Source organism: Loxodonta africana, chromosome 7, assembly GCF_030014295.1.
Source record: "Loxodonta africana isolate mLoxAfr1 chromosome 7, mLoxAfr1.hap2, whole genome shotgun sequence".
Classification (NCBI taxonomy): domain Eukaryota; kingdom Metazoa; phylum Chordata; class Mammalia; order Proboscidea; family Elephantidae; genus Loxodonta; species Loxodonta africana.
Window position 1 is genome coordinate 19,285,762 of NC_087348.1, and position 12,902 is coordinate 19,298,663.

A 12,902-nucleotide genomic window follows, 5' to 3' on the forward strand; every position below is an offset into this window, starting at 1 on the left:
TCTCTTCCACTCTTCTCTCGAGTATTATTTGTGCCCATGTTTCTCCCCCATACCCCAAGGGGCAGTTACCCCAGCTTTATCCTACTCTCCAAGAGTAGGGGCTTCTCCCCTTTCCAAGCTCTCTCACCATCTCCCCCATGCTAGGAGGGCAATCTCTCTCTTCTAAATGGACCCTTCCCTCCCAACTGACCCTCCGTTCCACCCTGCCACCAACCTGGTCAACTTGTCACTATCTCCCTTGTTTAAGGGTCTTCCCCTCCCCCTTCCTGGGCTCCCTTATCTTTTGAGACCCCAAATAGTTGACCAAGGGGAATGAGAGGATGTAAAGGGGGGGGTGGTCTGCCTGTTACCTAAGGGGGAGATAAGGGAATGGGGGAAGAGAGATGGATCACCAGGGATCTCTCCTGGTGGAGGAACCCACTCCTCAGAGTGTGTGTCTAGGAACCGCTCTCCAACCCTGGAGGATTTACTGGGGTAAAGAACCCACCTGGGGACCAGATCCTGGGTGGGGGTGGCAGAGGCCAGTCCTTTAGGGCATGGCTCCCCAGAAGAAACTGTTTCCCCCCAGAGGGAAGACGCTCAGAAAGCTGGACAGGAAACTTTCAGTTGGTCCTCCCCTCCTAGGACCTCAAGGGCCACACACTCACCCCACAAAGTAAGAGATGATCAGAAGCTGAACGGCCCGGTTGATGATCCCAATAGTCCAGCTCTTCACAACCACCGACTTGGTGGTCTCATAGGTGAAGAAGTCTGATATGCAGTTCATGCTGAGGGTGTGCACAGGGGCCACCCAGAAGGAGCCAAACAGCAGCCTCAGGAGGGAGGGGTCTTCAGGGCAGGGAGACAGAGATGGTGGCCTGGATGGGGCAGCTGAGAGAGGGTTGGGGACGGGGAGCCTGTTCTTTTAAGCCCAGTGCCCAGGCTCTCTCTGCTATTGACAATCTGGGCTGCCAAGAGTCTAGGGCCAGGGCGGAGGACCCCCTTTTTGTTTGTCTCCACCCCACTCCCCCGTGATGTCACGGCAGGGGTGGGTCTCCAGTCCTGGGCTCCTGATTGCCTGGGATGCAGCTGGCTAGTAGGGTCCTCTGGGACTCATGTTTTATCTGCATTCTGTCTACAGTTTCTGTTCCATTCTCCTTCACTGCAGCTCACCGCTCTCTCTAAAGCCCCTTGCAATGTCCCATCCCCCAGCCACTTCACAGCCTCCCTTAGCTGAGTAGCCCCTTCATTCCTGAGTGTATGCCTAAAGCTACCCAATTCTGCAGCCATCCCCTGCCTTCCCAGTTGCCTCCAATAGCATGGGATGGGGGCGGGGGGAGGGTCTCTTGCACGGTCTCTTGGAAGGGAGTGAGTACAGAATCACACATTTCTAACTCCAGTTGGCAGTAACTGAAGCTTTACCTGTAGCATGGCAGTTATCACATTTTTTTTTTTTTAGTATGTGAATCATTCATTAGATTACGTGTTCCTGGAAGGTTGGGGCTACTTCCATCTTGCTCACCAGTTTGCTGGAAGCCTAGAAACATGTTGGGTTAATAATAAGCCCTTATATTGGATTCAATTGAATTTATGTTTCTAGATTGTGCTGGAACAGCCACTACACAGAAGTTAAAGGTATGAGTTCAGGTGGCATTGGTGCATTCCTGTCATCTCAATCCCAGGACAGAGTGAGCAAGCTAGCTGTTTTCAGTCAGATTGTTAGGGAAACCTTGAATTTAAATATTCTGTCCTAATGGGTTGTTATGAGTTGAAGTCCTCGACTGCAACAACTTTGGTTTTTTCGGTCCTAATGTCATGCAGGGCACGTTATCAAGTATTCTGAATGCAGCATCACTGTCATTATGACTGACTGGACTGGGGTAAGGAGATCTGGGTTTTAGTCTCCAGCTTCCTCACCAGCTCACTGAGACCTTAAGAACTCCTTTTGGGGCCTCAGTTTTTCTAACTGCAAAAGGAGGTTGGATTAGATGAACTGAAACATCTCCTCCCGGTCTGGTCTCTGATTTTGCAACACGCACCTTGGGACTATATGAGAAGGGCCTAGCTTTCGCAATCCGGGACTGATGGGGTTTCAAATCAGTTCCGGCTCCAAGGTGAATCTGACACCAGCACTTGAACTTGATATGGCCGTTTGCCAGCCTCTTCCAGGAGAACATAAATTGCAGTTATGGATGTGAGGTTTTCGGGTGCAGGCAGTGAAGTCACTTCAAAAAGGGACCAATCCCACTTGACAGGGCACAGCTAGAGAGCAGTACGGTCACAAGGACACCAACACCAGCATTCTCTTTGCATCTGGTGGGAAGGGTCATTTCTCTCCATGAGCTTTAAATATTTTTCTGCTTCTTTCACAGACTCTTTTGTACTCCACAGAAACCCCTACTGTGCAGGAGAGAGATAGGGGCATGCATCGTTCCAACACAGACACACACGTGTGGAGAGTCTGATGAAGTAAAGCTCCACAACTTCCCTTTAGAACCTAGTCCTCCACGGAAAGGGTGTCTGTAGCTTTCTAAAGACCCCATGTGCCTCTCTTTTCTAGTTGAATTCCACGGCGTAGGGCGCGCCGACGCACTGCGCCCTCACCTCCCACAGGTCCTCCCGAGCTGGGGACGCTCTATGTGACCGCCTCACAGGCGGGCCTGGATCGCGCCCCTCTAGCCGGCTCCTCCTCTCTATGTTCTGTGCGCGGCTTCCGGTGGCGGGACGCGGGGACGCGCACGCGGGAAAAGCATCCTCTGCGTTTCCCCTACCCCCTTCCCCCCTCTTGCGTCCCCCAGCGCGCCCACCGCCCGCGCCGGGGCCCTAGCGAGGCTGCAGCTTGAGGTAGGTGGCCGTCGACCTCGTGCCCCAGGAGGTCGCAGGCCTCGCTCCCCCGCGGGACTCTCCGGATGGTTCGTTCCGCGTTCGAATCCGCGGGAAGCGGGCGATTCCATTTTAGGAAACGGGGGGAGCCGTGGGGCTGGGGCGGCAAGGTGGGAGCGCTGGAAGGGAAACCCTGCATCCTGAGCTGTGATGGGGGGAGGTGCGGGCTCCGAGCAGACTTTGGGGTTCTGCTGCTCCTTGCCATGGTGCCCAGTGGGGCGCCCAAGCGGATGTTTGGTTGGCGTGTAAGCACTGTTCTAGGCCCAGTTCCCCAGCCGAGTCTGGGCCTTGCCCCTGGAGCTGTGCACAGCCTGCCCGTGGGGGCTCCCAGGCGGAGCAGATCCTGAGACATCACAGGCGCAGCCAGGGTTTGCCACTTGGTTCCAGTGGAGAGCATAGTGAGGTGTTGTCTTCTATGTTTATCTATCCCCCTCTTGAATTCAGATCCTTAACCTGCTGAGCATCTATACAACCACCAAGGAGTTGGGGCCCAGCTCCCATTTTCTCCTGTTCCCCCTTGTGCAGCCTAGGGCCCTGTGCCCAGGCCAACAGGGGCCAGGTCAGCATGGCAGAGACACTGGAGTTCAACGATGTCTATCAGGAGGTGAAAGGCTCCATGGTGAGAAGGATTGGGCTTTTAATACAGGGGGAGGGAAGGGGAGGGAAGTAGCGTTCTTCTATTAAGAAGAGCTTGCTTTGATGATGTTACTAGTGTGGCAAAGGAGGACTCAGAATATTATATGTACCTGGTGTTTCCCCAACAAAAGGCAGTACTGAGCAGAATTCCTAGAGTAAAAGGATCGCAGCCTAAGAAGGCATCTTAGATGCTGTTCAGTCCCAAGTCCTTGTTACAAATGAGGAAACTAAGTACCTGCAAGGGTTCTGGGTGCCAGAGCCAGAATTAGAACTCAGGCTTCTTACTGGCCCTCACCCCTTCAGCTGTTGCTCCTACATTGATACCCCGCCAGCCCACCAGCCGCAGAATGGGGCATTGGTGAGACTGCACATTACCATCTGTACCTCTGGGCCTATTTTTCTGACAGAATGATGGTCGACTGAGGTTAAGCCGCCAAGGTATCATCTTCAAGAACAGCAAGACGGGCAAAGTGGACAACATCCAGGCCGGGGAGTTGACAGAAGGCATCTGGCGCCGTGTTGCTCTGGGTCATGGACTGAAACTGCTCACAAAGAATGGCCATGTCTACAAGTATGACGGCTTCCGAGAGTCGGTGAGCTGCCCTGTTGTGATAAATCCCGTTTTTGCTGTGCTGTTTTGTTTTTAATCTTTTGGAGAGAATTGGGCATCCTTTGTCTGATAACCATGTAATTGCTATTTTGGGCTCCTTAGAGTGAGGCCAGAGGTTCCTAAGTGGTGCAGACTGTCTGTGCTTGACTACTAACCCAAAGGTTGGAAGTTTGAACCCATACAGCTGTGCTTCAGAAGAAAGACCTGGCCATCTGCTTCTGTAAAGATTACAGCCTGACAAACCCTATGGAGCAGTTTTAGTCTGTAACACATAGGGTCGCCTTGAGTTGGAATTGAAGGCTTTGGGTCTGGTTTTGACATTTAGGGTGGGGCCGTCAAGGACACCAAGCAGTCAGTACTCAACCTTGGGTATTGTGTCTTTGTGCCTCAATTCCAGAAGATGTTCTCTTTTGATTTAGGTGATGGCTGCTCTCACTCACTGCCCTTATTCAGGTTTAGAATCTTAGCTTGATGCTTTAGTTTTAGTTTCGATTTTCCATTTTGATTTGCTTCCTAACCAAGACTTTTCCTCATTTTAATCTTTACTTTTACTAAGGTGATATCCATACTGAGTTTAAAAAGTCTGATAGCACTGCCAGGCTCATAACCAGGAGTATCAGTGCCTAGCTTTACCCCTCCCCCAGCATGAGATCCGTTCCCCAGAAGTAGGTTCTTTCAACATTCTTTAAAACTCTTACTGCTGAGACTGAATCAGCGTAGGTTTCTGATAAAGAGTATATTAGGGTAATTTCTCAGAGATAGATCATTCCGGGACATTCAAGTCTGTTTAGGAACACTGGGGTTTACTGGGCTCAATCTCTCTCCCTTCCACCCACAGGAGTTTGAGAAACTCTCTGATTTCTTTAAAACTCACTATCGCCTTGAGTTAATGGAGAAGGACCTGTGTGTAAAGGGCTGGAACTGGGGGACGGTGAAATTTGGCGGTGAGTCCTGGGTAGAATGACGTTTGGGGGAAAAGGTAGGATGAAGGCGTATAGCCTTTAACTTGCTTGGCTCTCTTTCCTCCTCATTGTCTCTGGTTTCCTATCAGTTTGTGTGTTGTTTTTGCATTTATTGAGCACCTCCTAGTACATCAGGCATTGGGGTACAGCGTGAACAGAATAGCCCCAGTGCTCTGACCTCACATTACTTACAGTCTGGTGGGGACGTTGTTCATGCAGGCTCCAGGGAGGAGCTTGTGACTTGATAAGTCCTCCTCCACAGGACAGCTGCTTTCCTTTGATATTGGTGACCAGCCAGTGTTTGAGATACCCCTCAGCAACGTGTCCCAGTGTACCACAGGCAAGAATGAGGTGACACTGGAGTTCCACCAGAACGATGACGCAGAAGTCTCTCTCATGGAGGTGCGCTTCTACGTGCCTCCCACCCAGGAGGATGGTGTGGACCCCGTTGAGGTGAGCCCTCCCCTGGATTCCTTGGGGGCGGGTGGTGCTGAGTGGGCCTTGCCACCCAGTAACCAGTATGCTTTTGCAGGCCTTTGCCCAGAACGTGCTATCCAAGGCAGACGTGATCCAAGCCACAGGAGACGCCATCTGCATCTTCCGGGAGCTGCAGTGTCTGACTCCCCGTGGCCGTTACGACATTCGGATCTACCCCACTTTTCTTCACCTGCACGGCAAGACCTTCGACTACAAGATTCCCTATACTACCGTACTCCGTCTGTTTTTGCTGCCCCACAAGGACCAGCGCCAGATGTTCTTTGTGGTAAGCAGAAACCACTGGAGGCGGATTGGCCTGTTTATGCCTGTCTTTGGTAGGTGGGCCTCACCCACATTCAGAGTTCTGTGTTGGTTAATCAGCAGGTTTTTGCAGAGCGTGCTCACGTTTAACCTTGTCCTGTCTTCTTATCAGATTAGCCTGGATCCCCCCATCAAGCAAGGCCAAACCCGTTACCACTTCCTTATCCTCCTCTTCTCTAAGGACGAGGACATCTCCTTGACTCTCAACATGAACGAGTAAGTATCTCCCTGGACTTGTTTCCTGCTGCTGTCCAGGCAGGAGACAGGCCTGCCATTAGCAGGCAGCAGTGCTCGTGACCTCATCTCTGTTTCCAGGGAAGAGGTGGAGAAGCGCTTTGAGGGACGGCTCACCAAGAACATGTCGGGGTCCCTCTATGAGATGGTCAGCCGTGTCATGAAAGCCCTGGTGAACCGCAAGATCACAGTCCCAGGCAACTTCCAAGGGTGAGAGTGCGGGCTGGGGTCCTGGCCTGTCCGGGGATGGGAAATGCCCTGTATCCTTGGATGACCCCTCCTGGAATGGGAAGGCAACCTCCTGGAGGCCTGGCTGGGTCCTTGTGTCACTCTGGGTGTTGGTCAGTCACCTCTTGTCAGGGCAGATTAGTGAGACTTGCCAGTTGAGGGCCTGGGTACACATGTCGCTGCTGCAGGATGTGCTCCTGGGCTGCATGCCACCCTCTTGCTGGTGAGGTTGGCATTGACCAGGCTCCCTGTCCCCCTCACCAGGCACTCAGGGGCCCAGTGCATCACCTGCTCCTACAAGGCTAGCTCAGGGCTGCTGTACCCGCTGGAGCGGGGCTTTATCTACGTGCACAAGCCACCTGTGCACATCCGCTTCGACGAGATCTCCTTCGTCAACTTTGCCCGTGGCACTACCACCACGCGCTCCTTCGACTTTGAGATTGAGACCAAGCAGGGCACTCAGTATACCTTCAGCAGCATCGAGAGGTGAGCACCTTTGCACTTGCCTCCCGGACATCTTGACCCAGCCTCGACTGGGAAGTCTGCTGTGGCCTGTGGCCCTTTCCTGATTCCTCAGGCCTTGGGCAGAGTTTTTCTTTGGGATTTTTTTTTCCTTTCTCCAGAGGGCTCAGCCTTTGGAAGCTTCTCCATTGCTTTCTTTCTGCACTTTAAAAAATCCTTTTCTGTAAGGATTTTTGTAAGCACTGTGTGTTCAGTGCTAGCTTTTCTCCTCCTTCACGCCCCCCATGATGGAAATGCTCTCTCTTTCTAGAAATGAGTGTTGTGCGCAAGAACATAGTGGCTAATGTTTATTGAGTGCTCACTGGGGGCTAAACACTTTACAAACATCTTTAATGTTTAACCCTCACAACAGTCCTGTGAAGTATGAGATGCAGACCAGTAAAAAGATGAAAATGTCCCCTCTCCCTTGTGTTCTGTGTGTGTTTGGTAAATAGACTCCTCTCTCCCTCTTCAGAGCCGTATAGGTTCCTCTTCTAGGACTACTGTTTGACTCTTCCTTACTGCTGTCGTCTGGCGGTCTCTTAGCCGTTGGGTTAGATAATATGGTCCAGGCCCCACCACCTACCTGGGCCCATGTGTATCACAACATCGTTCAGTCCATCCTGTATCGGCCCTGCCCATGTGGTAACATGCTACATCTCCTCTCACAGGGAGGAGTATGGGAAGCTGTTTGATTTTGTCAATGCGAAGAAACTCAACATCAAAAACCGAGGATTGAAAGAGGTACCTCTGTGTGTGGAAAGGATGGGCCTCTCTCCTGTCTTCCTTTAGGGGAGAAAGGGGCAGGGAGTTTTCCGGCTTCCTTTTCACTCTCTCTTCTCTTCTTACCCTTATAGAAAAAAGAGGTGCGTGTGACCCCTTCCCCCTCCTGGTTCAGGTTTCCTCAGCATGGCCTTACCTCAGTCTCCGCAGCCCCTTGGGGGTCCCAGTGGGGCTGGGGGATGAGGGGCTTGGGCTAACCCAGCCAGCAGGAAGTAGTCGGGCACAGGTCCTGCACGTTGGCTGTGTGTGGACAATCCAGCTCCGGGGTCTTCCTGGGCTGCTGTTCTGACCTTACTCACAGGCATGGGGGTGTGGTTTTGAGTGTGCAGGGGTTCTGGAGAGTGGGCGAGTCTAGGGCCCTTACTCCCGTCTCTTCCCTGGCTAGGGTATGAACCCAAGCTACGATGAATACGCCGACTCAGATGAAGACCAGCACGACGCCTACCTGGAGCGGATGAAGGAGGAGGGCAAAATCCGGGAAGAGAATGCCAATGACAGCAGCGATGACTCCGGAGAAGAAACCGGTGGGTGGTCCTCGCAGTGCTGGGCGTGGCGGCAGTCAGACACCTCCGTGGGGCCAGGGCTGGGTGCACCCTGGGGCCGAGCTGAGCTGGGCGTCTGGGTGAGTGAACGGGATCTCCGCTGAGGCAGAAGCTGATGCGTCCCATGCTCTTTTTCAGATGAGTCATTCAACCCAGGTGAAGAGGAGGAAGATGTGGCAGAGGAGTGAGTCTTGGTTGTACCCTGTGGGGGTGACAGGGTGTCCTGTAACTTATGGGACCGGAAGATGTGTGGACATTTCTCAGGCCAGCATTAGCCACAGGCCCAGGGTGGAAAAGGGACCTCCAGTGAGGCGACACATGAAAGTGCTTTAGAAATCATCAAGGGCCTTGTAAGCGCAAGGCACATTTTGAAGCTAGAAGAAGAGAATGGTGGGGAAAGAGTGGGAATGCAAGCCAGTTACCTGCCTACTCACTAACTGGGAGGCCTTGGTAAGTTGTTGAGGCTTAGTTTCCTCATCTGTAACATGGCAGTAGTTTCAGGCTATATTTGTTAAGACTTTTGGTTGCTAGTGTCAGAAAAAAGGACTCAAACTGCATTTAGTATAAAACGGATTTTATAAGTTCCTGTGAGCAGAGAGCCAGGGATGTAACTGGCTTCAGACACTGCTGGAACCAAGCTCTCAGAAGTTGTTGTGAGCAGTCTGTTTTAGTTTCTGCTGATTTCCTTGTTTTTAGGCATCGTGCCCTAAGTGGGGCCAAATGGCCCCTACAGCTCTGGGTAGGTTGAACCCCACTGGTTTAACACCCAACAGAGACAGTGCCTCTTCTCTCGGAGCAGCAGGGAATGGGTGGCAGTGTGCCTCTTCCTGCACCTAGGTTATTGGTCAGGGTGTGCTGGGCTTGGATGTGCACCTGACCAAGGCCGTGTGCCTACCTTTAGAGTCCGCAGCTGGAATGAAGCCCACAAACTGAGTGAGGGCCATGTGATTCCCAACTGGAGATTGAGACTCTTAGCCCAGAAGAATTGGGAATGAACACTGGGCAGCAGAAACAACAGATGCCCGGTAGCTTGGCGTGCCCTTGCTTCTGAAGGCTGGTGAGCGAAAGCTTGTAAAAGTGCCTTCAAAACTGTTCAGCAGCATACAAGTATAAGGTGGTTACGTCTGAAGAGTTGCACTTGTATTGGGCAGGTCTGTGAATTATATACTAGGTTGGGCTGAAGTTGGATTTCCCAACTTTTGATAGCAGTAAAATTATCCCTTCATCAGAAAGACCTTAGGGTGGATTAAGATGATTAACCAAAAAGAAATGGTGAAGTGGACCCGGGGCACATTCCAGGCAAGGATGAGACAGCGGCTCTGTTTCAGCTGCCTGGGGCATGGGGATGGAGACAGGGCTGGGTTAGGCCATGACCAAGAAGAGCAGCTGAAGCTCATTGATTCACTTGTTTTTCCTTCATTGATTTGTCTAAACCACTGCCGTGGCTGGGTCTGGAGAGGGGATGGTTGAAGCCACCTCAGCGAAGAGGGGAGGAAGCAGAGTTGGGGATCAGTGGTGGAGGCTGCCCTGTGGTCGTCGTTCTTTCTTCCTGTGCAGGTGTCTTTGGATTCGTGTTGTTCGTGTCCTGAGGCTGGGGGGCGCTGTCCTCCCTCCTGAGTCTAAGCCCCACTCTTTGGCAGGTTTGACAGCAATGCCTCTGCCAGCTCCTCCAGTAATGAGGGTGACAGTGACCGGGATGAGAAGAAGCGGAAACAGCTCAAGAAGGCCAAGATGGCCAAGGATCGCAAGAGCCGTAAGAAGCCTGTGGAGGTGCGGACTCGCCTCTGGATTAGAGGGTGTTGGGGGCAGCCATTCTCTTTACCTTTCTTCCTGTCCACCACCAGTGAGACCTGTCGATCGGTCCTCTTGGGATTGCCAGATTAGGGCCTGGAGGAGTATCTTCTTGGAGATTTTTCTCTCTGGTCCTTGAGGTAAAAGTTCAGCTTCTAGGAGATCTGAATTAGGCACTGGGATATGGAGAGGAAGAACACACGACCCCTGCCCTCAGGGAGCTCTCGGTCTGGCCTGCTCTAGAGTCCTTTCTCCATTTTTTCCCCAAGCAGGGGATCCAGATAATTTCTTGGGGAGAAAGTAGGATCTGTGGGAAATGATAGCTGAGATGTTTGGGTTTTCCTTGTGTAGGTGAAGAAGGGCAAAGACCCCAATGCCCCCAAGAGGCCCATGTCTGCATACATGCTGTGGCTCAATGCCAGTCGGGAGAAGATCAAGTCAGACCACCCTGGCATCAGCATCACCGATCTCTCCAAGAAGGCGGGTGAGATCTGGAAGGGAATGTCCAAAGAGAAGAAAGAGGTGAGTGGCAGTAGAGATGGGGCTGGGTTACAAGGCTGGTGAGAGGAGCTTTCTTGGGGTGGTGAGTCATATAATGATAGATAGGGGGTGCGGGGATGGGCCAGCGGTGGAACTTTTCTGTAAAAGAGGTTTCGTCTGCACTGTGGGGAGTTGTCATTCTTCGCCCGGCCTTTCCCACTTGTGTGTGTGTGTGTGACAGGAGTGGGATCGCAAGGCCGAGGATGCCAGGAGGGAATACGAGAAAGCCATGAAAGAATACGAAGGGGGCCGAGGAGAGTCTTCTAAGAGGTGAGTGTTGGGAACCAAGTGGCTCAGCAACTACTTTTTTGGCAGATTTTTTTTGCAGGTCAGAGTTGAGAATTGGGATGTTAAAGACAGTAGATACGCCTCTGACTGCATTAGGCTAGTGCTTCTCAAGGCTGGCTAGGCAGTTGCCCGGGTACAGGTAATGTGCTAGAAAAAAAAAAAATGTGCTAGGGGATTCCTGAAGTCAATGGATAGCACGTGACCCATTTTCCTGGAGGGTCAATTTTATTTTGAGGTATGGGGAATTAAAAAAAAAAAATTTTTTTTTTTTAAATAAAGCAAGCGATGTCAAAATAAGTTTGCATATGGGGTTGCTTGAGGTTATGACCCCTGATTCTGGCATATTCACTTAGGATGCTGTCATTTGAGGCACTTTGAGCTGACATGGCTGGCTGTTTATATTTGGTGTGAAATGGGCAATGAGGCTGGGACTGGGAAAGAGCCCGTTTAAAGCTAGGTGACGTTTGGCCTAGCTGATGGGGGGAGCCTGAAGGCCCCTTTCCCCCTCTTGCTAATATAGGGACAAGTCAAAGAAGAAGAAAAAAGTAAAAGTAAAGATGGAAAAGAAGTCAACGCCTTCTAGGAGCTCATCGTCCAAGTCGTCATCAAGGCAGCTGAGTGAGAGCTTCAAGAGCAAAGAGTTTGTGTCTAGTGACGAGAGCTCATCAGGAGAAAACAAGGGCAAAAAGAAGAGGAGACGGAGTGAGGTGTGGCAGGAGTCTGGGGCTGTGGGGCCTGGCAGGGTGAACGGGCATTTGTGTCTGGGGGAAATTTTCTCAGCCTGGGGCTGTGGTTGGTCTCTAAGCATGAGATGGAGTGGACAGGTGGGTGCTGTAGTTATAGGGAGGGGCTAGGGAACTGAGGGCCCTTCATCACTGAAAAGCAGCTGGGAGGGTATCTAGGATTTTCCCCTGAAGAGACCTTTGGTTTTCAGGACTCTGAAGAAGAGGAATTAGCCAGTACTCCCCCCAGCTCAGAGGACTCGGCATCAGGATCCGATGAGTAGACAGGAGGAAATTGTCTCTCCCTGCTTGCCCAGTTATACCCCCAAGGCTCCCCACCCATGTTTTGGTACCAGTTTCTCCTCCCATGAGAGGTAGCCCTGGATTCTGGGCCATCTGTCCAAGCTTTCCTGCGGGTATGCACTTCACCGGAGTGGCTGAGGAGGCGTCTTCCTCTGCTGCTTCACAAGACGGCTCTCTAATTTGGGGAGAAATTGGTTGGGAGGCAGGGCAGTGCAGGATCGAGACCCTTTGTCCTGCTTCTCCAGCCTTGAGGATACGCTGTTGCTTGACCTGTTCAAGTTGCCGCAGCACGGGGTCAAGTGAGGCCAGGCCTGTAGCTCCTAATGGGCGCCAATTTCTACTTTTATTTTGTATTTCTGGTCTGCGAAAATCAACATTTAATAAAGGGAACTGACTTTGGAAACCACGTCCTTGTGCCTTCTCTGTAGCCCTGTCGGATGGCCCCCGTTTTTCCCAGTGTTGTCTACTGTATCGCCCTGGCCCAGCTTCTCAGCTGGGAAGCAATCTTCAGGTACATCCTGTTCTGTTTCCAGCTGGACAAGCATTGGTTTTCACGCTCTTCTGCCGGGACGGGCCACCTGAGAGTGTAGAAATGAGAGCTGATCTGATTAGGAAGTCTCTCTCACAGTTCCACTCCATTAGCCTGGCTAAGAGGAGGCAGCCTCTGGCTCCATCCTTAATCACCTATGAGTCAAGGGTCTTCAAAGGCTTTAGGTAATTGAATCAGGCTTTAGGTAATTGAATTGACCAGTTTCCCTGCAACCAGGAGAGTAGAAACCTGAGCCTGGAGAGTTGGGGAAGATGAGTAGGGTGTGTGTCTGTGCGTGTGCGCGCGTACACGTCTGATGGGGCACAGAAAAGATATGATGCAGTATGTAAACCTTTTGTTCTTAAGGGAGAGGATACTAAATTTGGGGGTTGGGAAGGAGCGATATTTGGGAAGGTAGCCTAGCAGAGGATAAGCAAAGAAAGGAAAGCAGGGCTGCCACCGTATTCCTCCCGGTGGCTCTAAATCTGAATTTACACACGTGGGGTGGCCACGTTGCGTACGTGCTCAGGAGGACTCCGGGGGTGGCAACAGGAAGCCTCTCCGGTCCGCCAA

The 12,902-nt window shown here is 51.8% G+C and overlaps 2 protein-coding genes across 3 annotated transcripts in view; one reads left to right on the forward strand and one right to left on the reverse strand.

The window, feature by feature from the left end:
• P2RX3 (purinergic receptor P2X 3) overlaps positions 1–2,741 on the reverse strand; it is a 37,409-nt gene extending 34,668 nt beyond the window's left edge. Inside the window, exon 1 of the mRNA XM_003421330.4 lies at positions 648–2,741. Coding sequence (XP_003421378.1) covers positions 648–766 — 119 coding nt within the window. The 5' untranslated portion in view covers positions 767–2,741. The remainder of the gene's footprint in view (positions 1–647) is intronic.
• SSRP1 (structure specific recognition protein 1) lies at positions 2,690–12,203 on the forward strand. 2 transcript variants are annotated; one of them, XM_003421329.4, is made up of 17 exons: positions 2,690–2,823; positions 3,307–3,481; positions 3,906–4,091; positions 4,947–5,052; positions 5,333–5,523; positions 5,603–5,833; positions 5,981–6,084; positions 6,184–6,312; positions 6,595–6,816; positions 7,503–7,575; positions 8,000–8,138; positions 8,295–8,340; positions 9,797–9,926; positions 10,299–10,469; positions 10,669–10,757; positions 11,296–11,482; positions 11,710–12,203. In XM_003421329.4, exons 2-17 carry the CDS (start codon positions 3,428–3,430, stop codon positions 11,779–11,781), a joined length of 2,130 nt encoding a protein of 709 aa, XP_003421377.1. In that variant the 5' UTR covers positions 2,690–2,823; positions 3,307–3,427; the 3' UTR covers positions 11,782–12,203. The 2 variants fall into 2 exon arrangements, with proteins under 2 accessions (XP_003421377.1, XP_064144117.1); XM_064288047.1 differs by having other exon boundaries at positions 3,388–3,481.
• The last annotated feature ends 699 nt before the right edge of the window (positions 12,204–12,902 follow it).